This window comes from Phalacrocorax aristotelis, chromosome 26 (assembly GCF_949628215.1).
Source record: "Phalacrocorax aristotelis chromosome 26, bGulAri2.1, whole genome shotgun sequence".
In the NCBI taxonomy this organism is placed as follows: domain Eukaryota; kingdom Metazoa; phylum Chordata; class Aves; order Suliformes; family Phalacrocoracidae; genus Phalacrocorax; species Phalacrocorax aristotelis.
The window spans coordinates 3,318,583-3,343,248 of record NC_134301.1 but is presented as its reverse complement, the minus strand read 5'-3'; the positions used below and the strand labels follow the sequence as shown (position 1 = coordinate 3,343,248).

Sequence of the window (24,666 nt, the reverse complement as noted above, 5' to 3'; positions counted from 1 at the left end):
AGTGCTGCCCTGAAGACACTGAGTGCGCTCTTGGGGGCCTTAGGAAGCCCAGCCAGCTTGCACAGGCAGCAAGGCAGCCCTCAGAAAGAACATTGGAGAACGCATAGCAGCTCACAGCCATCAGAAGGCCACCCAGGGATCCCAGAAAAGCCCTAGAGCAGCCCCAAACACACCTCAACAGTCCCAGAGACCCTAGAGAGTCCCCAGCACACAGAGCAGCCTTAGGAGAACCAAAGTAGTGCCCCAATGCCCAAGGAAGAGCCCAGGGTAGGCCCCAGAAGTGCCAAGATGGTCTGAAGGAAAAGCCTTGGATCCAGGCATAGCCCCAGAAGCACCGAGCCATGCCTTTAGACTATGCCTCCAAGTGTACATGGGTCTCACTGCACTTCTGCCAGTGCTTTTGTTCAGTGCTGCCAAGTGTGCAATACGGGGGCAGCACTGCCCTTTCCTCCCCCCACCCCTGCTGTGGGAATCAGTGCGTGGTTGGCCTGTGCAGCACGTGCCACGGCTGGATCCCCAGTCCAAGATGAGGGGTGCTCCTGCAGGGCCAGGCACAAGTAGGTCTTGATCCCTGATGAGGGAGGGGGCGGGGGGGAGCTATACAGCACCTGGCACAGGGGTCCACCTTGGAGCCCATCTGCAGGGATAAAAAAAAGGCACACACCTCATGCTCCCCTGAGAAAGGGTTTAATGGGGAGGGGAGGCACTGCTGCTTCTTCCAGACAAAAGAAAGACTGGGGTAACACCCACAGGAGAGACATACACATATGCACACTTTGTACAGAGGAACACAGGCAGTGCCAGGCACCCCGAGCCACCCCCACCCCATCCCTGTGGTGGAGAATTGCCTCCCCCTTCTTACTCCTTGAGCAAGATGGAAGGGGGGGCACTTGCCAAGTAAGGAGTGATTGCACTCCTGACAGAGACTGGGATTTGGGGGGGAGGGGGGAGGGGACAGACACGACAACACGATGCAGGCAGTGGGAATATAGGGACGGGGCCTGCCCACAGGGCTGAGGAGGGTGGAACTCTTTGGTTTCAACATTAAGACTGCACAGGGCCACCTTGTCCAGAGGGCCAAGGGAGGCATGGAAAAGTTCCAATGGAAAAGTTCCAGGCACTGGAATGGAAGGGCTCAGTAAAACCAGTTCCCCCCCCCAAGTGATGACCTGAAGCACCTGATCAGGGTTGCAGCTGTGTTTAAGACCCAGAAACATCACTCCCCTGGAAGAGCCTGACACTCACAGACTGGAAAAGGGGAGACTTCGGGGTCTTTCTCCCCCTTCCCCTGCCCGCATCAGGCATGAATCTGCATGTGAGAAGGGATTTCACACCTCTGCCCAAACATGGCTTGGGCCTGCCCTGGTTGCAGACATGCCCACCTGACGGCTGGTGCCTCCTAGTTAGGACAGGGAGTTGAGGAAATGGCTCTCCCCTGCCAGAGTGCTCAACATGGAGCTCATGTCACCCACAGCCATGTTGGCACCGCCAGATGCAGGAAGCAGAAGGCCACCCACAGGGCTTGGGGGCCCAGGCAGCAGTGCAGGTGCGTCTGGATCTTCCACAATGGCAGCAAAGTCAAGGTGCGTATTCTCCAGGTCCAGGGAGTCCAGGCTGTTGGCCACCTGCTCCCCTGAACCCAGGTAGTAATATGAGCTGCTTTTGAGTCCTTCCAAGCTCCCACCATAATTCTCGGGGCTCCCACAGCTCACTGCTGTTTGGCCCAGCAGCTTATGCCCACCTTTGCCCGCCTGCACGTGTGTGCCCTGCCCTGGGTAACAGAGCAGAGCATTACTGGGCCCCTCAGGTGTGGGGCGGGCAGGGGGCAAGCGAAGTACACGCCGGGAGCTGGCTTCCACACCTTCATAGGGGTGGCTTGGCTGAGCCAGGTTGTCCACATAGTTCAGATTGTTTTGGTGACCCGGTGGCTTAGGGCCACCAGGTGGGTGTGGCACCATCTCTGGGTTGAAGCATGGGGTGGTCAGGAGGTGCTGGGTCTCTGCCAAACCCTGCAGGTGATCTGGTTTGGCTTGGTAACCAGAGTACTTGGGGCTGAGGTACAGCGATGCTTGCATCGCTTGGCATTGCCCAGCTTCACTGCGCAGCCCCATGCCAGCCTCCCCTCCCCTGGAGGCTAGTTGATCTCCCCACACCAGAGCCTGCTGGGCCTGCACATAGCTACGGACCATCACTTCTTTGGTCTGCATAGTGGGGGTCTGAGCTCTTCTAGTGCCCAGGCTCAACATGCCCATGTAACTGACAGGTGCCTGTTCCTCGCATGGGTAAACACCAGGCCCTACATTCATGGCTTGGCCAAATGATGCAGGAGGCTGCATGGGCCCAGCAAGCTTGGCATTCTGGCAGGGAGCGAGGGCTGGGGCAGGTGCTGGGTAACGCTGCTCAGATTTGATCTGCAGTCGGTTAAGCCGATGCCCCCCAGAAAATCCACCATCCTGGCATGAACTCGCAAGTCTGGGTTGCTGCCCACAGGAACTGGGTAGTGGGTATTCAGTACTTTGATGGAGACAGTGCGGCCCAGACGTGGCAGCAGCAGAGGCACTGACACTTGACTGCTCAGAATTCATCTCCAGATTGCCTTGGGGAGGTTCATCCCAAGGAGCTGGCATGGTCCCGTTGCCAGCATGCGTACTTGTGAAGCGCTGGTTCATTTGGCACTGATGGAGGGAGAACTCGGACTGAAGCAACCCCTCCTCCATGTCCCCGTGCCCTCCTGGGTTCAGCTGCATACCCGCCATGGTCCGGCGAGTGCTGCCATAGAGGCCTTCACACTGGAGCTCCACACCTGTCCCCTGGCATGGGAAGCTTTCCTCGGGGTAGTTCCAGTATTGTTCCATCTCTAACAAGCCAGACTCCGTGCCTAGGCCAAGGCCCTCTATGCTCACACTCTCCAGGAAGACATTTTCACTGATGCTGGGTGGGCGTGGGGAGAAGACATGGCGCTGAAGGTTGGCATCAGAAGCACCCAGGGGCTGCAGAGCAGTTCGGCCCACTCCTGGCACATTCACGTTACCCATGCTCTTAAAACGATGCACCTTGGGCACAGCATGAGGGTTGGCTGTGCTCTGGGCAGGGTCACTGGCCCGCCGCATGCCATTCCGAGGCACCAGGTGAGGGGGAACACTGCCTGCATAGCCACGGTAGTCATTGGAACTGTGCCTTCGCAGCAAACCGTTTGCAAGGAAGTGGGGTTCGGCTGGCCCAATGTGGTCCCCAGGTAAGCTGCTGTGGCCACCCATGCCCACCCGCTCCACGCTAGGCAGTGGAGTTGGGGGTGGGCCACCTATGGCTGCAGCATATTTGGCCTTGAGACGGTAACGCTGGGCTGGGGTAAGGCTGCCCACACCTGGCAGCCCTCCACAGTGGCTGGCATCACTGGAGCGTCGCGACTCGTCCGGAGAGATGGGTTCATAGGCATCTGCCAGGCCTGCCCCACCAGGCATTGCCCCCGCCTCGCCCAGACATGGCCCAGCCAGGTATGGGGACACCAAGGATGAGCGCCGGCTCACGGTGTAGGCTGAGCTTACAGTACTGGTGGCGCTGCTCCGGCGCTCGTTCAGTGGCATGCCCATCTCTGCTGCTGACAGCTCCACAATGCGCCTGTGAGAGGCAGGTGGCGGCGGCACAGAGATCCCAGGCACCTCCCCAGGCAGGCCTGAGGAAAGAAAAGGACGAGTTACACCAGGGCACTCAGGACACAGTGTGGCACCAGTGGTCAGAGGAGGAACAGGCAGCCACCTCCAGTACCAGGAAGTGGCCTCTTCCGTGATTAGTGCCTGTGAGGACAGGAAGCAGAGTCAAGTGGTGGTAACAAAGAGGGGACAGAAGATCATTTAGAATCACTTAGGTTGGAAAAGACCTTTAAGATCATCAAGTCCAAAGATGGGGCACAGCCCAGATGTGGGGGTCCACCACTAGTGAAAGGAAGGTATGGAAACCTCTCTGGCTGCAAGCCAGACCTCTCTTGACACAGTGCCCACTGGACTGGCCTGACATCCGGGTGGGAGGGAACCACAGTCTCACCGGCTCCAGGGATGGCTGGCAAATTCAGGCCCTTGGTAGCTGATGGCTTCCTCATCTGCTTCAGTTTGTCAATGCGAAGATTTTCTAGCTTGTGGAGGGCCATGAGCCCTGAGGTGCCCATGGGTTCACCGGGCACCACGTCCTCCAGTGTGGACAGATCCTCGTAGCTCCCACCTGCGTTGCCTGCCATCTCCACCCCACTGTCATTGTTGGTAGTGCTGCCGAGTGGGGAGTGGTCGCTGCTGCATGACGACTGCCCACCTGGGCTGGGCTGCGGCTTCTGGGAAGTAGCCAAAACATTAACCAAGGAAAAGAGGTGAGATATCCACTACACACCTAATGCAACCTGTGAGCCCACACCCTGACAGATGTGGAGATGACTCCCCTACCATACAAACTGACTCCTCCGACAGGCCTGGCCAGGCCTCCCTCCGTCATCACAACCCCAGCTCCTTACCAAGGCCAAGTCAGGCACCAAGAGTTTGCTGTCATCCTTCTGAGCCTCAGTGGGGCCGTTTGTGTCTTTCTCCTGCTTCATGTCTGGGGCGCCACTGGGGGCAGGCAGTGCACGGCCTGGCACCACATCCCCTCGGTGCTTCTTGGTGACATGGGCGTCAGGGCCATGCACCGTCTTCACATGTTTGCGCAGGGAACTGGGGTCCGTGTAGCGCTTGGTGCAGCCTGGAATCTTGCACACATAAGGCTTCTGCAGGGGAAAAAGGTAGACATGGAGGAGGAAGCTGTTAATTCTGACCAGGTACCCCCACACACAACAAAGTACCAGCTGGGCATGAAATAAATCCCGCTCCCCTCCCTCTCAAATAGGTCCAAGAATTGAGGGAACTGAGGGTGGGAAAGGATCAAAGAGGCTGAGTCCCCTTGGAGGGGGCATGTTAGGTGCTACATCAGGGCCTGAGGGAGAATGCAAGGACAGTGCTCCACAGGAGTGGGGCAGGGGGTAAAGGTGACCAAAGAAAGGAGCAGGGGGACTTGCCTGCTCTATATTAGAGCAGGCAAGGAGAGAATTGGGGCACACAGGAAAAAAAAAGCAGGGATGCAGGGAGTTTTCAGAGTACGGGACTAATCAGGAGACATATGGAGAGCCCAAAGGGGTGCAAAGAGCCCCAGATGTGTCTGTACCTCGTTAGAGTGAGTGCGGTTTTGATGCTTGGCCCGGTCAGAAGCATTGGAGAAGGCCTTGTTGCAACCTTCGTGTTCACACACGTAGGGTTTTTCACCCGTGTGTGAGCGCAGATGCGTCTTGAGGTTCTCCAGGCGCGAGTAGGCTTTGTTACAGCCCTCGAACTGTGCAGGCAAGCAGGGTGAAATATGCCACATACCTTCAACAGACCCTGTACCACATCACCCCCACACCACCTACCCACGGCACATCTGCCATGGACACATATCACACCTCCCAAACAACATAAAACGCACCTGACCTCCTTCAGGTTCATGTCCTCATACCACTGCACAGCCGTTTACCCTTCTGGCCTACGTCACGCCACCTCACTATGCACTGGCCAGACGGCCGTGCTGTACCCAGCCCGCTACATACCTCTTTACCTCATGTGCATCTCTGCCATGCCATTGATCACACGGGCTCTGGTCTGCCACACACGAACACCACTCTTATCATGCACTACCATGCTCCCAACCACCCTGTCTGTCCCACTTCATTTCTCCCATCACATGTCCCCCTCAATGCCATGTACCAGACAAGCCAGCTCGCACCGTGCCCAGAGCTCTGCCTGGTGCAAGACACCACAGCTTTGCAAAGGCTCATGCCAGCTCACCGTGCATTTGTGAGGTTTCTCGCCTGTGTGACGTCGCATGTGCACCACCAACATGTACTGAGCCTTGAACGGCCTCTGCTCCCGGGAACATGCTGCCCAGTGGCACACAAACTCCTTCTTCTCCCCATGGATATGCTCATTGTTGATGTGCTGAGGAGAGAGGGGCATCACTGGTGGCATTGGGGAGGGCACCAAGGGTCAGGGAGATACAGGTGTCTTAAGAGAATGTCATGGGAAAAATGGACATAGAGGGACTGGGATGGCAGGTGGAGACACCAGAGGTTAGTGGAAAACGGAGTGGGCAGATGGTGTCTAGAGGATGCAGGGGATACAGGAGATGGCTGGGGGCTACTTTGGGAGGACCAAGAGAAGACATATGGGTCAAGGTGGTCTGAGGTGTGGTCAAGGAGATATAGGAGAGTTGGAGTATCTGGAGGGACACATAGAGCAAAGGAGGAAGTCTGGATGCACCAGTGATTCAGGAGAGCTGCCCCAGGGGTGAGGAAGGCCAGACTGGGTGTTCCCCCTCGGGATATGGTATGGGAGGGTCACAAAGAACTTGCCCACAAGAAGTGGTGGATGCATGTCGCTCCCTTCTGAGGGGCAACTTCCAACATCGTGCACCTGTGTGGTGAGTTCTCAGGGTGGGGGAGACAGGGCAGCTGCCCAGTATAGGACAGTCTTAGAGTAGGAGTCGTGGGTTGACACAGGGGGATGTCAGTGAGCAGCCTGAGGGCAGGTTCTGATACTGGGTGTACCAGGCAGGACCTAACTCACATGCACGAGCTGCTCCTGCGTATCGAACTCCTTGGCACAGCCGTCCCAGTAGCAATTGGTTTCATACACAGTCTCAGACTCAGGTTTTCCATCCTCCTTCTCCAGATCTTCCCGAACATCAAGCATCCCCAGCAAGGGGTCCTAGAAGAGCATAGCCAGATCAGCATTCCCAGGTATGACCCTTCATGCTCCCTGTTACTGAGAGTGGTGCCAGAGAGGAGCGTAGAGCCCTGGGGAAGTGGGGGTTCTCAAGGCCTGAGGAATACCTGGGTGCCTGTGGAAGCTGGACTGGAGATGTCACCCTCAGACCTCTCCTCTGGATATTTGGCAGTCAGAGGGCTGGTGAGGCTCCACTCCAACTTTAGCTGCTACCGGGGCAGGCGGAAGGTGGAAAGCAGTCAGCACTGAGATGGTCACTGGACCACCGCTTATATGTGATGCAGTACTTATATGGATGCAAGGCCCCCTTACCTGGCAGTGTTTGAGGGTCCCACGAGCTGGGGCATGGTGCAGGAGCCCAGGGCGGGTGGACAGGTGTTCATGGGAGCTACATGGGGGGGGGGGGGGGGTGTGACTGTACAGGTGACCTTGGCCCTTCTGCTGACCCGGTGGACTCTGGTACCCCACTGATGGACTGCAAAGAGCAAGAGGGATGAGCAGATGACACCATCAGAGGAGAGAAATTTAGGTCTTCTGAGCCAGGGAACCCAGATGTCTGAACTCCCAGCCCCTCCTTCCCTAACCCACCATCCCACTTTGCTCCCACCTTCCCTAGCCCTCATCCCAGACACTCCCCAAGTTGGGAATCGGCATTCAGGCTCCCTGACTGACAGGCTGCATGCATGCCAGCAGGGCTGAAGTCTGGTGCCCACCTGATGGTGCTGATGGAGAGGTGGCCATAGGAGCCACTGGCAGAGGCACAGCGGGAGTTGATGAACGCAACGAGAGAGTTGGGTGAGGTGCGGATTACCGTCTGCAGGTCAATGCTAGAGTCTGACAGGGGTGAGATGGACAGTGCCCGCTTCTTGCCCAGTTTGCCTGCACCACGGGGTGTTGAGAACCGTGAGCCTGGGATGGCAGCAGAGAGTGGGGGGCACTCCTCTCAGCATGGGTCCTAGGAGGCTGAAGAAACCCCCAAGGACACAAGCCTGGTGCTTTGGAGCCTGGAGGAGTACCCTGAGTGTGCCAATTAGCTTCTGATAAGAGAAGAGAAGAGAAGAGAAGAGAAGAGAAGAGAAGAGAAGAGAAGAGAAGAGAAGAGAGAAGAATGAGAGTAGAATTAGAATAGAATTAGAATAGAATTAGAATAGAATAGAGTTGGAAGAAACCTATGATGATTATCTAGTGCAACTGCCTGACCAATTCAGGGCTGACCAAAAGTTAAAGCATGTTATTAAGGTATTGTCCACCCATTAGGGTGGCATGTTTGACCACCCTCTCGGTAAAGAAAAGCTTCCTCATGTCCAGTCTAAACCTCCCGTGATGCAGCTTTGAGCCATTCCCACATGTCCTATCGCTGGATCCCAGGGAGAAGAGATCAGCACCTCCCTCTCCACATGCCCTCCTCAGGAAGCTGGAGAGTGCAATGCAGTACCCCTCAGCCTCTTTTTCTCCAAACTAGACAAACCCAGAGTCCTCAACCACTTCTCACAACGCATGCCTTCCAGCCCTGTCACCAGCTTTGCTGCCCTCCTCTGGATGCGTTTGACGACCTTCACATCCTTCTCAAATGGTGGGGCCCAGAACTGCAAACAGTGCCCGAGGTGAGGTTGCACCAACACTCAATACAGCAGGATAATCACCTCTTTTGAATGGCTGATGATACTGCGTTCAATGCACCCCAGGATGCAGTTTGCCCTCTGGGCTGCCAGGGCACACTGCTGACTTCAGCTTGCTGTCAACCAGCACCCCCTGATCCCTCTCTGCAGGGCTGCTCTCCGGCCACTCCTCTCCCAATTTATACTTGTTGCTGGCTTTCGACTGTGGCAAGGTTCAAAAGTGTCCCCCCTCCCTACCACAGCCACCAATGTTCCTAGAGGTTACCTGAACCCCTTGACACATACATACTCCCTGCTACGCTGATATCATCCCAAGACCAGTGCCCAATCCCCTTGGCCACAGCCAACACAAATCCTCCTGTACACATAGGCATCAGTGTTCCAAGAAAGATACCTGAAGTTCCAGCAGCCTCTTCTCTCATCACAGGCACCACTGTCCCCATCACTGCCCAGCCACCTCAGCACACACCCCTGCACTCCTGACAAAATCAAGGCAATCCCCAGGAGATGCCTAAACCTCTTGTAGAACCCCTACCTGCCCCATGCCCTCCCAAGACTGGAGACTTACCGTCACCACTGCCTGGGTGCTCGGTTCCTGGCACCAACCCATAACCACGGTGACTGCTCATGAGGTTTGACTGATGGCATAAGGGGAAATCAAGTCCTGGCAGAGGGGAAGAGAAAGATGGGAATCATAGAATCACAGAATGATAAAATCGTTAGGGTTGGAAAATACCTCTAGGATCATCAAGGCCAACTGTCAACCTAACACTACCATGTCTCCTAAACCCTGTCCCAAAGTGCCACATCTACACGTCTTTTAAATACCTCCGAGGATAGCGACTCTACCACCTCTCTGGGCAGCCTGTTCCAATGTCTGACCACTGTTTCAGTAAAGAAATTTTTCCTAATATCCAATCTAAACCTCCCCGATGCAGCTTGAAGCCCTTTCCTCTCGTTCTCTCGCTAGTGACCTGCGAGAAGAGGCCAACATCCACCTCAGTACAACCTCCTTTCAGAAGTTGTAGAGAGCGATAAGGTCTCCCCTCAGCCTTTTCTTCTCCAGGCTAAACAACCCCAGTTCCCTCAACCTCTCCTCAAAAGACTTGCTCTTTAGATCTTTCACCAACTTCATTGCCCTTCTCTGGGCACGCTCCAGCAGCTCAATGTACTTCTTGTCCTGAGGGCCCCAAAACTGAACCCAGGATTTGAGGTGCGGCCTCACCAGTGCCAAGTACAGAGGCACAATCACTTCCCTGCTCCTGCTGGCCACACTATTCCCGATACAAGCCAGGATGCTGTTTGGCCCTCTTGGCCACCTGGGCACACTGCTGGCTCGTATTCAGCCAGCTGCCAACCAACAGCCCCAGGTCATTCTCCTCCAGGCAGCTCTCCAGCCACTCCTCCCCAAGCCTGTAGCGTTGCGTGGGGCTGTTGTGACCAAAGTGCAGGACCTGGCACTTGACCACGTTAAACCAAAGGAAGACGCATTAGGGTGGGTGGCACAAGGAGGAGAGGAAATCCCCAGGGCATCCCTGAACCTAATGACTGAATCTGAAGGCAGGTACCCCTCACGCCCATGCCAGGCACCACTCAGGCCCAAGCACTGGCCAGGACGAGGGGGCTATGACCAACCTTGTGGTCCTGAGGCACCCGGGGCTGGTCCGTGTGGTGGGCGCAGGCAGCAGTGCTCAGCATAGCCAGTGGCTGGGGGGCTGACAGGGTTGAACATATCGTCGTGGGGCCTGGCCAGGCTCAGGAGCACATCTGGTCCTCGCCGAGGGGCTGGAGCCGGTCGGGGCCTGAGGAGAACGAGGGTGAGCTGCCTCCCGGCCCTCGAGCCCCGCGCCCTCCGGACCCCCGCGCCCGACGGCGGCCGGCGCTGCCCCGTGCCCGCCAGGGGGCGCCGCAGCACCGCGGGACCGCCCGGGCCGCCCCATCCGCCGCGGCAGGGGCCCGCCCGGCCCGGAGGTTCTCCCGGGGCCCCCGCCCCGCCCCGCGCCGCCCCGCCCCGCACCCCACAGCCTGAACCGTCGCGCCGCACCGCAGCGCTTTGTGCCCGCCGCTTCGCGGCAGCCCCCAACACAGACCTCTGCCCCGGGCCCACGGCAAAGGGAGGTCCCAGGGGCACTGCCAAGGCGGGAAGGGCAGGTGACAAAGGGGGAAACTCTCTCCCCCCCATTTTGGGGCACAGTCACAAACGAGGTTCATAGGCTGAGGAACTGGGCTAGGTGCATTGACTCAGCCGCAACCACCGATGAACTCCTCTGCGTACCCAAAAACTTTGGGGGCCCCTGCTCTGCCACGGTGGCCCCTGGCATTTTCCCTTGCCCTCTCCCACACGTACACATCTTGGTGCTCCCTTCCCATTACGGTGGCCTCCCCTTCCCTAAGGGCTCCCACTTTCTTCCTGGAGCTGGAGGCCATTCCTCACCTGGGGCACAGGCCTGTATGTACCTGGAAGGGAGAAGGGGTTGGTGCAAGAGGAGATGTCTGTGTGGCCAGGGTGCCGACCCCCCACATCCCACTCCTCTCTTGCTGACATTGCAGAGACATAAACCATGCAGAAAACTGCATGCCTCCGGCAGGCTGGGTGGGGGCAGGAGGCACAAGTCACGGCAGCTCTGTGTCACCAAAGCTACCTGGCCAAACTTGAAGGCCACCCGCCACCCCCTCCAAAGCAAGCATGTCTGTCCCCATGCTCCTGGTGCTGGGCAGGACCCCAGGCTCTTGTGGCACCAGCACAGGGAAGGTAACACACCCCAAGCACAAGGACCTCAGATCAGACCATTGCCCACCTCAAGGCCATCTCCGATAGCTTTGCACAAGCGGTGACACTGCTGCAGGGTACCCTGCGGTCACCCATCACTAGCATCCCCAGATACCAACTTAGCAAGGTGCCCTTGTACTTGGTGCTGTACTAAGAGGGTCCTGCCCCAGCAAGAGTCCCAAGCCCACTGCAGTGTCTGTTTCAGGGTGAATGAAATACACCCATGTGCACCCAGACACCCACGCAAACATCTGCACTCAAGCACACACATAGATATAAAAACTGCAAGCCCTAACTGCTGAAAGGGGAAACAAAGGCACAGATGGTTAGAACCATTCTTGGTCAAAGGACCGGAGCTGGCACTCTGCTTTGCCCTCCTGCTGGGTCCCTGCAGCATCTGCAGGTCCCACCCAGCCCTGCCATGGGTCCCCACCCTGCCTGCAGGTCAAAACCCTGCCCTGTCCCACCCACACACTGCACCCCTGCCCACAGGGCTCAGCCCAGCCCACTGTCACATCCAGGCCTGCAGGTTCCTGCCCTGTGCCTGGGTCCCATTTCCACCTGCCACTCTGCCTGGCCCTGCCCATAGTCAGATCTCTAATCGTGGCTGTGCAGTCCGCCTCTGCACCCAGGTCCTGGCCCACAGCCCCATCCCCACCCATGGCCACTGTCCTGCCCCAAGACCCTCCAGGGCTTACATGAAGGACAGAGGCTCTGGAAGGAGAAACAACCACAGGGTGAGGGAGAGGCATGTGTGGGTGGCGCTGGGAACAAGGCCTCCTGCCCCCTCAGCCTCCCCCTTTGACAGACCAAGGGAATCGCCCCAAACAAGGGGTCTGGGGGAGTGGGAGCCCCTCACCCCGCTGGGAAAGTGCCGGATTGCGTTTGGAGCACGGGGGGCGGGGGGGGGAAGGGGGGCAGCAATTCTTCCGCATGAGTTGCCCCTTTGAAAGCTTGTCTCAGGGCTTTGTGAGAGTGTCAGCCAGGAAGAATGGGGGGGGGGGGGGGGGGGGGGGCAGCGGGGCAGGCAAAGGGGGAGGGAGGTACCCGGGAAGGTGGTGGTGCTGGGGAACCCGGCGGGGGAGGGGGGAGAGGGGGCCGCAGAGGAGGGGCGTCTTACCTGCCTACAGGACCTGGGCCTTGCAGCAAAGACTGGGGGGATTAGCTCTAGGGGAAGTCTCCCACCTGCCCCCTACCCCAGCCGCAACATCTAATGAAGAGAGCCTTTGCAAGTCCCTCACAGACATTTGTCTAGTTGTGGAGTCAACCGCAGCAAAAACCCCCCAGCCCTTTGCGCACACAGCTATTCACATGTGCACAGACACACACACACACAGGTGCATGAACATACATTTGCACATATCTGCAGAGGCACATTTGCAGCTAGGCAATGATGGCGGGGTGCTGGAGTTCAGCAAAGCCAAAGTCCCCTGTCTCTCCCTCGCCAGAACCATCATCTGAGCTCCCCCAGGCTGCACCTAGACCCACCGTCTTAGCCCACCAGCTCCTCGCTCTATACAAGAGCGGGCAGGTTGCTACCATGCAGTGCAGTAGCCATATGCAGCCACGCCAGCCCGAAGGGGAGCAGGGCTGTGCCTGTTCAGGCAGGCACACCCACCTGCTGCAGCAGCAATGGGACGATGGGCTCTGCCCTGGACCCATCTGGCTCCTACTAGCCTACAGCTCCCCACCCCAGCCTGGACTGGGGACTTGCTGCCCTGAGTTCCAAGCAGATGGAGCACCATCTGTGGGGCCAGGAAAAGGGTTAATTCACCCATAGCCTTTGTGATGTCCCCTCTACCTTGCCAACTCTTAGCCCCTAGCCCCATTCACCTTGCTATGCACAGCTGTGCCAGCCTCTGCCACGCCAACCACCTGCTATTTCCCTGCCTGCATATATACACACACATTCACACACATTCACAGAGTACATGTGCACACACCCACAGAGTGACCACCACACAAACTCCATGGGCATGCACACAGCAGTACACACACACAAACACTTATACACACCAGGGAACACGTATGTCCAATGGAACACATGCAAAGCTGCATGTGCATGCACACAGCACACATGCACACAACACATGCATATGCACAGGTTTACATAAATATGCATCGAGCACACGAGGGCACACAAAGCACAAACAGGCACAGCATATCAACACACATGGAGAACACACAGGCACATTGCACAAGGCATATTACTCCCGCCTCAGGACTCCCCAGCCTTGCGCACCATCTCCCTGCCTGGGGTGGCATCCCCTCTGTGCTCCCTCAAGCAGCCACGATGCTGGACTGAGGGCAGCTCAGTGGGGCTCAGGTCCCCACCACCCACAGTCACTGGCCACCTAGGTACAGCAGGAGGGACGGGGTCCCACTGTGCTAAGACAGCCTCTGCTTCCTGGGTCTAGGCAGAGGGGAGGAGTTTGACGAGCAGACCCAGCCTGGCAAGGTCTGGGTCTGCTACTGGGGCAGGCTGGAGACAGGCGGGTGCCAGGCAGGCATGACAGTGGTGACATGGCTCTCTCCGATCCCGCACATTCCCCCTTGCTGAGCACCAGCATGGGGGGGTGGCTACGCAAGGCAGAAAATGCCCAGGGCCCACAGGTCCCAGCTGCAGGATGCTCCCCCCCAGCCCATGGGGTCCGCTGGGGCTCCCCAGACCCTGGTGGCCCCCTGAGCAGGGGAAGCTGGAGGGGGCCAGGGACATCGGGAGCCAATGGGAACTGGCCCGCGGCTCCCCCACCGCCGTGCTTGCCTCCCCCGCCTGCCGCACACCGCTGCGGCCCACCCAAGTCGCAGCCTATGGGCATAAATTTGAGAGCCAGGCGCAGCCGGGATTGAGGGGAATCTTCCCTCGGTCTCCTCCTGCCAAGAAACTCAAACTGAAACACATTCCTCCTCCTCTCTGCCAAGAAAACAAGGAGCGCAGCCAGCGGCAGGAGCAGTTGAAGCAGGGCTGGCTCCAGACACCAAAACGCTGCACAGGAGGGGCTCAGGACTGGCCATCCCCCTCCCCCCCAGCTCCTTGCCTTTTATTTCCTGCAAACACATCTAAAACCTGTCATCTGGCTCCAGTTTCCTGAGGACACTGGAGAACGGGAGGGGGGAAAGGGAAGGAGACAGAGGAGAAGGCACAAAAGGAGATGTAGAGAGCTTGTATCGCAGGACGACCGTCAGGATGCCTGCACTGATGGGTGCTGGAGCAGAAACGGCGGGAAGGAGGGGAAGACACAGACCTAGTCACTGATAGGGAAATCGCACACCATTAGGAGACCTGGCTGCAAAAGGAGGAGGAGGAGGAGGAGGAGGAGGAGGCGGGCTGCACCCTGCCGCACACTGTGATGGGGCAGACCCCCAAGCCAGCTCCCGCCTTGCACCGGGAACACTCCCTGCTCCCAGCCACCTCTGGCAGCTCCGGGGCCCGCCAGCCTGCAGCAGTGGATGCAGTATGCTGCGGCACAGTGGCTGCCATCCAGCCCACACACAGGGGTGGCGGGGATCCCTGTCTGCGCCTCGGCATTGTCCCCATCATCTCCTGCCCCAGGCCCAGCCCCGGCAGGGTTAACTGCCGCGGAGTCCCACTGTGGAGGAATGTGATGTCAGGGCTGGATTAGCCCGTGCGGCCGAGATCCCAGCCGATAGACCAGCAGCGCTGAACTGTGTGTGGCACAATCCATCAACCCGCCCAGCACAGCCCCCGGGTGTGGGGGGCCTGGAGGAGGGCTCTGTGTGTGCATGCGTGGGGGCATCTGTGTTTCTGTAACCGTGTATGTGAATGCACAAGTTTGGCCATATGTGTTTGCATGTATGGAGAGGGATTTGTGTTTATGAGTGAGTACATTTTGGGGGGGTGCTTGTTTGTATGTACTCACAGATGTGTTTGCATGCGTGCTTGCACATGTGCTTGTGCATGTCTACACATCCATGCAATGTGCATATGTGCCTGTCTACATGTGCATGTCGGGAACTACAACAGTAGCTAAGAGGGAGCTGCTCTATGTTTTCAGGCCCAGTCACCCCAAACCCTTACTCACTGAGGGTCAACGGAGTGCCAGACCAGAGAGAAGAGGCAGACAGAGAGCAGGGTCCAGTGGTGCAGCAGGACCTAGGGTGGGGCCCCCAGAAGGCCACCACAGCATATCCGTTTCACCCCCTCAGGAAAGGTGGGCTGTAGCCCCCGGGTAGGCAAACCCCTGAGCCCACGACAGGCACAGAGCTCTGCCGACACCCCAGCAGCCCTCATCTCAGCTGTCTTGTGACCCAAGGTCAGCCACATGCCCAATTGGTTTAACCCTACAGGGCCTTAGGAAAAACATTGATCTGGCTTAATATCTGTCTTCCTGCACTGGGGCAGCAGCTCAGACAGAGCCACAGCCAGGGCCGTTCTGCAGCCACAGACCACGGCAGAGGGCCAGGCTGAGCTGCAGCATGTAGGTGAAAGTAGCAAGGCTGGAAGAGAGCTACTGGGGACCCAATGCTCCCTCATGCCACCAACAGTTCAGGATCAAGGGGACACATCCTAGGTGCCTCCCAGGGCAGGTGGGGGTCTGGCAGTGTCAACACACTCCTCCCCAGCTATGACGTCTCCTGCAGCCTCCCGAGGCGCCACAGCTGGCACCCGTTGCGGGTGGGGAAACGGCACTGATGGTGGGGTAAAGATGGTGAAATTCCCTGCTGGAAGAAGACCCTTTTCCCTGCCCTGGGACCAAGTTGGGGCCAGGCCAGTCTGCACTGGGGAGATGCTTCCCCTGACCCCACACGCTTTCTCATCTCTGCGTCCAGCAGAACCGACGTGCAGCCCTCCCGCCCAGCTGCCTCACTATGCATCTGACCCCACTATCAGGCCAGGCCTTTAGGGCGAGCCCAAGCTCCTCTGCATGGGGCAGCTAATCTGCCCAGGACTGCAGCTGCCACAAAGCGCATTGCTTCAGGTTCAGGGGGTCTGAAAGGGGATGATTCAGGGTCATGATCCCATGCTGGTGTGGGCTGCCAAGCTCGTTCCAAGGTGGTCCCTTGTCTGGAAAAGATGTGGCAGAGAAGAACCAGCTTTGGGGGAAGGTTACACGTGTGGAGGGAAAGGGCAGAGACATCCATGCCAGGATGGATTCAGGACATCCTCCACTCCATTCTCCCTCCTTCCCTCCTCCAGCCCTGGCCGCCACCTTCAGAAAATGTAACACATCCTCATTCCCCACCCCATGACAAAATTCTTCTCTGCCCTTCACACCACTTCCAGTAAGGACCAGAGGTTCCTCTCCAGCCCACCCATCCCTCCAGCAGCTCAGCCTTACGCAAGCCACGGTACACCACCACCCACACACACACTGCATCTCAGCAGGGGGCAAAACAATCCAGCCCCTCGCTCCCACATGCATCTACACCCACTCACGACCATGCACTGACATGCCTCTAGACATGTTAACACATGCTAACACACGTGTGCTTTGGGAAGAGGGGAAGGCAGCCCTGTCTGCCCTGTCTCCAGTGTATCCCAGGGCAGAGACAGCCCATGGAGGAGGGCTGCAGGGTGGGAGCTCACAGCTCCACGCTCCCAGCGGCTGTTGCCCCAGTAAAGCAGGGACCGCCAGCCCTCAACCACAAGCTGAGCCACTCAGGAAGCCGTGGCAAGCCAGGCAGGAGTGATGGTGCTTGATAGGTGGTCCCAGGGCAGGCAATTGTCGCAGGCTTGCATGTTGTTTGCTTTGGCCCCCAGCACACACTACCCCTGCAAATTGCTCACACAAAGACACTTCCCTAGCCCCTACCTTCATTGGGCTGGAGTGTGGGTGGGGGCAAGGTTTTGGGGTGGGGGTAAGGGGGTGCACACATGGCAGCAGCTGCTATAAGGAATTTTTATGCTTCCCCCTTCCTTCCCAGTGCTGGAGGGAAATGGCAAAATTGAACATGTGGGACCCATAAAAGCCCAGCTCTGAGTCATGGCTGTGGGAGCCCCCACCAGGCACAGCTCCTTCCCATGGCATCAAGACATCACCCCCAACCCAGCATGCTCCTGTGTTACATGAAGGAAATCCTGCCATCCCAAGGGAGAGAAGGTAGGACATGGCAGGCAGTGGGCTGCAGTGTCATCTGTCCTCCCACTGCAATCAGGGTATTTCACACCGAGCCCGTTCCCACCCCAACAGCTCCATCCTGCAAGATTCCTCAGAAGACGGGAACAGGAGGATGTGCACGGACCTGGCAGGGACTTCGGCGGTCATTGAAGGATTAGATATACAACAGCAATCCCTTCTAATCTGTAGAACTGCCTGTCTCTTGACATGCTGAGCGTGGAGCAAGGTAAGCACAGCACTTGGGGATTTAGGCAGGAGACCCCCTCTGTGTGCTGAGAGGTGGTAGTGGGAGTGCCCTCAGGCTGCTCCCAAAAGGCCACAGCGATCCCTTGCCTGCTGGGACACATCTGTCTCTCCCAAAGTATCTGCCACTGGTGGAAGTGGGTGGCACAGATGCCTGCTCTCCTGTTCCTCCACTGGAGACCCTCTCTGTCCATACACACAGCAACCCCATCACCAAGAGCCATGTTCTCTGCCACCATGGGGGACATTGGCCAGGGCTTTGCTCCCCCTATATCAGGGATGGGAGCTTGGCAGTGGGGTTGTACCACAGCTGGAACCATCGTCACCACCCCAGCCTCAGCCCCGGATGCAGCAGAGCTGAAACCTGACTCTGTTTTTGCTGCTTGTTCCCACTCCGAGGCAGCTATTTTATCAGCTGTTCACCTTGCTATTCTGCAGCTTCTGAATGGTTTTGATGTGCCATAAGTACTGGGGTGGGTACACTTGCTGTGTTCCTGTGAGGATTTCTGTAAAAGAATCCCCTCCGTCTCACCCAGGACCCACCCAATGGGCCTTTGTTATTTATCACATCACTGGGATTGCTATACACCCAGAGAAGATAACAAGACAAACTGAGGCACAGACTGAGACTCCAGTACCACAGATGCAAGACACCAAACCAGGCAGATAACGTGCACACAGGCGTACAGGTATGTACACTCAAACAGGCCCCTCTGTATACATGTCCCTAGCGTGCACACACATATATGCTCCTGAGGGACACTCGGGGCTAAGGAGGATAGCTCTGCTTTCTGACCAACTAACAGACACTCAAGGTTTCCCTGTTCCAGTTTGTCAGTACAGACAGACAAGAACAGGCCCAGTGGCCTGCAGAAGGAAGGAAAGACACCACCCAAATATCCTTTTGTGAAACCCATGCCACACATGGGTATGTGCATGTAGTATAGGTGTGCACATGTCTGTACGCATGTGAACATGCATGTACATGAGAGCGCATGCCTGTGCAGGTACATAGATGTGCAAGGGTGTGCACACTCGTCCAGCATGTTGGAGCGGTGGAGAGAGTGGTATTCCCCAGGGACTATGGGCTGACCAGCCTCTCCAGCACTGCAGCTGGAGTCCTGAGCCACGGTATATCACCAACAGCTTCTCCCAGTTGCACTGGAAGAAGGGCCTTCATGTCTTCCAGCCCATCCACCTACCCACCCTTCACACATTCTGGACAGCGAGCCACAAATCCCCCTCCAAGCCCAAGATCAACACTCGCCTCTCCTCAGGCTGCCCTGACATGACAACACGCGTCACAAAGTGTCTGCGCTGACTCACTCCCCCGGATGGAAACTTCCCTGCTCCAGGGAGATTCTCACAGCTCAGCCAGCTCCGGCACCATGAGGGGAACGCAGTACTGAGTCGGTTCCACTAGACCAGCCACGGGGGCCTGGCAACCTTCAGCTCCCAACCTGCTCCTGAATTTGTGTTGGTCTTTGTGATAGAAAAGACCCTGAAACATCGCGGAGATGAGGACCCCCTGCCCCCAAGCAACCAGTGACTTGGCTACAAGCAGATGCTGAGAGGGCCTCACAAGTCCACTCATAAGCATTACTCGGAGCTCATGCATGCACACAGCAGCGGCTGGGCTGGCAGATGCATGAAGGTATGCGCTGGTGGGCTCAGGTCAGCATGCACCAGTCTCCTCAGAAATGCTGGGATCCTTGGTAGTTGGGGAATTTGGGGGTCCTACCAGACACAGGCAGTTTTCGTGTGGATCTGCTGCAGGGTCTCAGCTTCCAGGAGACCCCCTTGCCCTCAAAGAACCTTTCTGAGTAACAGTATCCTTCACTGTCCTGGGGAAAGGCTCAAGGGAGGGTGAGGACCAACCCAGCTCACACAATGCAAAGACAAGTGCATCAATAAACTAGCTTCAAACACCCGTAACAGCACGGAGGGGACAGTAGGTGCCTTCACCATCCTGTCTCCCACAGAGGCAGCTTCTGCCTCAGCTGGACACAGTAGACCTAGCCACACCGGAAAGTCTTCCTAGGTCTGAATTTCTGAAGGAGACACTTCATCCAGCTGCTTCCTCTTCCCTTCCACCCAACCCATCCCTGCATCAAAACCCAATGCCCACCCTCAGGATGGTGTGTCCATCAGCTCAGGTTTGCCACACACAGCCTATATAGCAGAGTGGGGGAAAACTCGGGTATCTGGGTATCCAGCAGCATCTTCCGGGCCCCCACATCCCTTCCAGGGCTGGGCACAGGACCCTAGCTGTGGCTGGAGTATCTGCTAGTTTCCCAAACCCCAAACACAGATGCAAATGCCACAGAGATCCAGCCCCAATCAGAGGCAGCTGCCTGCCTCTCCATCCTCATAGAAAAGGTGCAGCCCTCAGACTGTCACTGCAGTGCTGAGTGCCCCCCATTCTGGTTAGGGACCATCTGGACTTCACAGGTGTGCACAGGGCCTGGTCCAGAGCACCATGAGACAGAAAGGGTAATTCTCCAGAGTGACGCTTCCTCTGCCTTTAGCCTTCCTGCGCTCCTGGATCACTGAGGGCTTGACGCAGTTTGGGTATCCCCTGCAGGCCTCTCTGGTCGACCCCAAAAAGGGTGGCCTGTGCCTGTAGAGGCATCATGCTCAGCTACAAGGTTTCCCATGCGTGGGACGTTTCTGTGGCACCCTCTGCTACAGCCCACATGGGGATGGAAGAAGTGCAGCCCCAGGGCCCGTGGGATGAAGGCTGGAAAGCTGAGGTGTGCCGGGATGTGGGCATTTCACCACAGTTTCTGGGAGGATCCTTGGGGTGCGCTGAATCCCCCCTGCATCTCACTCCTGCCAGATACTTGCCAACACAGCCTAGCAGGCTGTCAGGGGAGCAGGGGGACCCACTGCCCCAGTGCCAAACCCTCTTCCCCTGAGAGCCTCGCCCAGGGCCCCAGGTTTGGTGGGTACTGTTGGTGGGGGATACAGCCAGCTGCTCCAGCTGCAGGACACACAAGCTAGGCCAGCCAGTCTTGTGTCCTGGCAAAGCAGCTGGGTCCAGAGGCCCACGAGGTGGCTGGCGAAGGCCTGTGCGTACCAGGACTGGCCCAGGGTAAGAGGGCTCCAAATGGCCAGGAGCTTGCACCAGCAGCACGGGTCTCGCTGCTCACCATCCATGTGCACCCGGCGACACCCCTGCAGCTGCTGCGTCACTTGGGCCAGGGCATCAACTTCCACCCGGTCGCTGCTCACCGTCCAACACCCCCCACCCGGGCAGGGTGCCGGGGCTACCTGCCCACGAGCCTGCAGCACCCTGCTCCAGCCCAGCCCTCCCCTCTCCGAGCTCCAAGAGGCTTCACCGGGCGGGCACAGCAGCGGCGCGGCCGGGGCAGCCCACCCACCCGGCGCACGGAGCGCGGCGGGAGCGTGAGGGCGTGGGAGTGGGTGTGAGCGCCAGTGTACGTGACGGGGAGCGCGGCGGGGCCGGGGCGCGCTGCCGGTGCCCCCGAACGCACTCGCCCCATCCGACCCAGGACGGCCTCGGCCGCCCCGCGCTGTCCGACCCCGCTCCCGGCCCGCGCCCCGCCGGGCCCCGCGCCGGGAGCCCCGGTCGAGGTCATCCCCCGGCGGCGACGGGACGCGGGAGCCGGACGGCCCCGACGCGGCCCGGCAGAGGGTCTAGCGCCATCCCGCCTCCTCCGAGGAGCGGGTGCCCGCGGGCGCCCCGAGCCCCTACCCGCGGCCCCGACCCGCCCGACGGCTCCTACCTCCGAGCGGTTCCGAGCGGCGCCGGGCGCGGCGGCGGGTCCCGCGGCTCCGCGCTCCCCCTTCCCGCGGCTGCAGCTGCGGCTCGGTCCGGGCGAGAAGCGGCACATCCAGGGGGACCCTGGCGGTCGGGGCGGGACGGTACGGGACGGCGCGGCGCCCCCCGCACTTCCCCGGCCCGCCCCGGGCGCCCAGAGAAAGTTGCCGGAGCCCCGCGAGGGCGGCGCGTCCTGGCAAAACTGGCGGAGCCGCGGGTCCCGCTCCGCCAACTTGGGCGGCGGCGGCGGCGCCGAGCGCGCTCGGGACGGAGACCCCGGCCGGGAGCGCCGGCGGCTCCAGCCACTCCGAAAACCCGGGCTGGATCCTGCACACGCGCGCACGCGGGGCACGAGCGCCCGCCAGGGCCCTGCACACGCGCGGGGGCCGCGCGCACCCCGCACGCGTGGTCCGTGCACATGCAGGGTCCCGCACGGGGGCCGCCCTGCTCACACGTGCACCCGTGTCCGTGGACAGGGGTGTGTGCACTCACAGGTCCTGCACACGGGCACAGGTGCTCGCGCGCCTTCGTGTATGTACGTGCAACAATTGCACGCTCACAGAGGCGGGCACGTGTGCATGCACCTGTGCACGAGTACACAGGGTGCAGATAGCAGACACACGCACAGACACCCCTGCACTTGCGTGTCTTTGTCCGCTCATGTGCAGAAGCATGCACACATGCATTTGTGCACGTATAAACAGACACACGTGCACAGCCTCCCCATGCGCATCGCACACCGGTGTGCACACAGCACACGCAGGTCATGCAACTACCAGCCAATGCTCCCAGTGTCCAGCCTGGCCCCACTGAGGCAGCCTGGGGACCAAGGTCCCAGCACCTCCCATCGCCCCAGCTGGCAGAGGCCAGAGCTCCCTGTGCAGGCGGCCCGAGGTAGCTGAGGGGAGGGAGCGGGCAGAGGTGGCCTGTCTCAGGCTGACACCTCCCCACAGGGCTGCACGGCCTCAGCATCCCATGTAGCCCGGATGCCGCTGGGGACCCGGACCGACCCTGCACCGGTGCCCTGGGCATCACTGAGCAGAGACCGCCCTCCCCAGCACTGGAACCGTCACCTAGCAGGAGCAAACCCACCTCCCTCAAGAGACCTCTGGCAGGGACGAAGGGATATGGTGGCTTCAGCGAGGTGCTCTGCCCAGCATGCTGCTGAGGAGCCCCGGAGCCGGCTTCTGGTTTGGGGGGAACTGCGGGGGCGGGGGGGCGGCATTGACACTCCACGCAGTGTCTGTGATGTGGAGGGGCCGCCGTGGTCTGGCAGCGGCTCGTGAGAGTGACACCGCAGGGCAGGATTCTGAACAGGAAAGTGCCGCGTAGGTCCCCACCTACCCCCGGGGTGGGGGCGACAGCGCAGCCGGGCGGGGGAGAGCCGGCGCCCGCAGCAGCCCGGGCCGCTGGGCCCACGCACCACCCTGGCCGTCCCGCGGAGTGCCCAGAACCACCCTCGCCCCGGCACCCCGCGGGGTCCCCGGCCAAGCCGCCGGGCACCCCGGGCGGTCAGTGAGCCGGGGGCCGGGGCCGGGCACCCGGGCCCCGCGACGGGCACGGTGGGCAGCGGGGGCAGCGCCCCCTGGTGGCGGTGGGCGGAGCCACCGCCCCGCCCCGCTCCCGGGCGCCGGTGGGGCCGCTCCCGCCCTCGCCCCGCGGGCCGGTGGGGCCCTTGCCCAGCGCCGCGGGCCTGGGGGCGGCAGGGACATCGTTCTCCTCCCATCACCCCGCCTTGAAATGCTGGGGAGGGAGCAGGATTTCAGGTGGCAGCCCCTCAAGAGAGAGCTGGAGCAGGAGGGGTCCCTGGCCTCTCAGCAGACTGGGGAGGGTGCAGGCCTGGGGGCTGCTATGGCCCCTGGCTGGGAGGACACAGGGTTCAGCAGGTGGGGCTTGCTGCTCTCCCTCCAGCCAGGGACACACATCCATCTTCACCCGCTTTGCAAAGCAAGAGCTAGGGTGCTCTTGGGCCTGCAGTGCCCCCGCACTACCCTGCCCACCAGGGGTCCTACTCCAAGGGGGCAGCTAGACAGGTCTCCCTCTCCACGCCTCCAAGGGCAGCTGCACCCTGCATGTCTGCCTAAATGAACCAGAGGCACAAGGTGCAAGCTGTGTTCCTAAAGTGATCTTGCCCCTGTGGGCATGCTCTACAACCTTCTCCTTAAACAAGGCCTCCCATCCTTGGCAGGTGATCCCATTCAGCTGCTTAAGGTGATGAGCCCCCTCATTTCCACCTGGAAATCCTTCTGCCTTCCCACCCTCCAAGCCACTGAGGTGCCCAGCAATTCTCCCATGGCTGCCCTGATGGGTCCATCAGGTGCCTCCTTGTTCAACCACAATGTCTGTGGCTCAAAAAGCCCCCCACCTCAAAAGGTCCCCTGGCTGCTTGCCCCATAGCCTGGCTGCTGGTCCAGCAGTGTTCCCAGCCATGTTCTGGTATGGCACCAGTGCCTGCAGTTCAGCCTCCTCCTGACCACCCAGCTGTTTCTCCACTGCGTCAACTGTTCCAGGGCTACCAGTGGTGGAGGGGGTGAGGATGACACACACTGCAGGGCCTGAGAGCATCTCAAGGGCCTGACAGCGATTGTCATTTGTATACAGCCTGGTGCCCCTCAGCTCCCACCACAGCTGTACATCCCCATGGGGGCAAAGTCAAGTCCCATGTTTCATGTGTGTCACTGTATAGAAGGTAAGCAGAGAGCTGGGGCTGTAGCAGCTCAGGAAGCAGATTGCAGAGCATTCTGCTCCCTTCCCCAAATAGGTCCTATGCCCTACACATTCTGCAGTCAGCCCCCTTTCCCTGAAACAGCCTAACCTCATCCAGCTCACAGGGTCTGCAGGTAGCCAGGTTCTGTCACATGTGAAGGGAAAGCAGGGCAATGGTGGTATCTGCACCAAGGGAGACAGGAGAGACTGGGTGTCAGAGCAAGAGTGGGAAACGGGTCCTGGGAGCTCCAGGGACTGGGTCGGGGACGAAGGGATAAGAAGGAAATTAACTTCTCACCCAGCAGCGCTGCTTTTCCTTGTTTGTTTTTACAATGAAGGTCAGTTCCCCCATGTGCCACAGTGACAAAATGTAGGGGAAGAGCCAGGCTGGCCCTGGGTGCAAGCAGCTATTTCAGGGAAAGTGGCCTTTGCCCACCTGTCCCTAGCCAGAACATGACAGCATGTGTCAATACCAGCAGGGCAAAGTGGGGAGGCAGGATGACCTCCCCAAGACCTGCTTAGGCCTGAGGACCCTGCTCTTTCCTGCAGCTCTGCCCCCACCCCATTTTCCCTAGTCCTCACTCCCTGAGTGCTCAGAAAGAGCCGGAAGCTACAAAGCCCCTGCCTGGACAGCGCAGATGGGAGCATCCCAGAGCCTTGCAGCCCAGAGCAGAAAGGGCAGTGGGACTGC

The 24,666-nt window shown here is 59.2% G+C and overlaps 1 protein-coding gene across 3 annotated transcripts; it reads right to left on the bottom strand.

Annotated features, from left to right (window-relative positions):
- Positions 1-670: 670 nt before the first annotated feature.
- GLI1 (GLI family zinc finger 1) lies at positions 671-21,689 on the bottom strand. 3 transcript variants are annotated; one of them, XM_075075583.1, is made up of 12 exons: positions 21,235-21,689; positions 10,028-10,194; positions 8,961-9,056; positions 7,487-7,682; positions 7,086-7,248; positions 6,881-6,979; positions 6,615-6,755; positions 5,838-5,987; positions 5,182-5,346; positions 4,499-4,747; positions 4,042-4,321; positions 671-3,673 (listed from the first exon to the last, which is right to left on the bottom strand). In XM_075075583.1, exons 1-12 carry the CDS (start codon positions 21,687-21,689, stop codon positions 1,404-1,406), a joined length of 4,431 nt encoding a protein of 1,476 aa, XP_074931684.1. In that variant the 3' UTR covers positions 671-1,403. The 3 variants fall into 3 exon arrangements, with proteins under 3 accessions (XP_074931684.1, XP_074931683.1, XP_074931685.1); XM_075075582.1 differs by having other exon boundaries at positions 6,881-6,982; positions 21,235-21,688; XM_075075584.1 differs by lacking the exons at positions 10,028-10,194; positions 21,235-21,689 and adding an exon at positions 8,787-8,871 and having other exon boundaries at positions 6,881-6,982; positions 8,961-9,030.
- Between the last annotated feature and the right edge of the window lie 2,977 nt (positions 21,690-24,666).

Excerpts from the sequence above, each read along its gene's own strand:
- GLI1 (XM_075075583.1), bottom strand. The coding sequence starts at position 21,689 with ATGTGCACGGACCACGCGTGCGGGGTGCGCGCGGCCCCCGCGCGTGTG. Across the intron at positions 6,756-6,880 it reads CAGCTTCCACAGGCACCCAG|GACCCCTTGCTGGGGATGCT; the intron begins GTATTCCTCAGG and ends ATGCTCTTCTAG. Across the intron at positions 5,988-6,614 it reads CGCAGGAGCAGCTCGTGCAT|CACATCAACAATGAGCATAT; the intron begins GTGAGTTAGGTC and ends CTCTCTCCTCAG.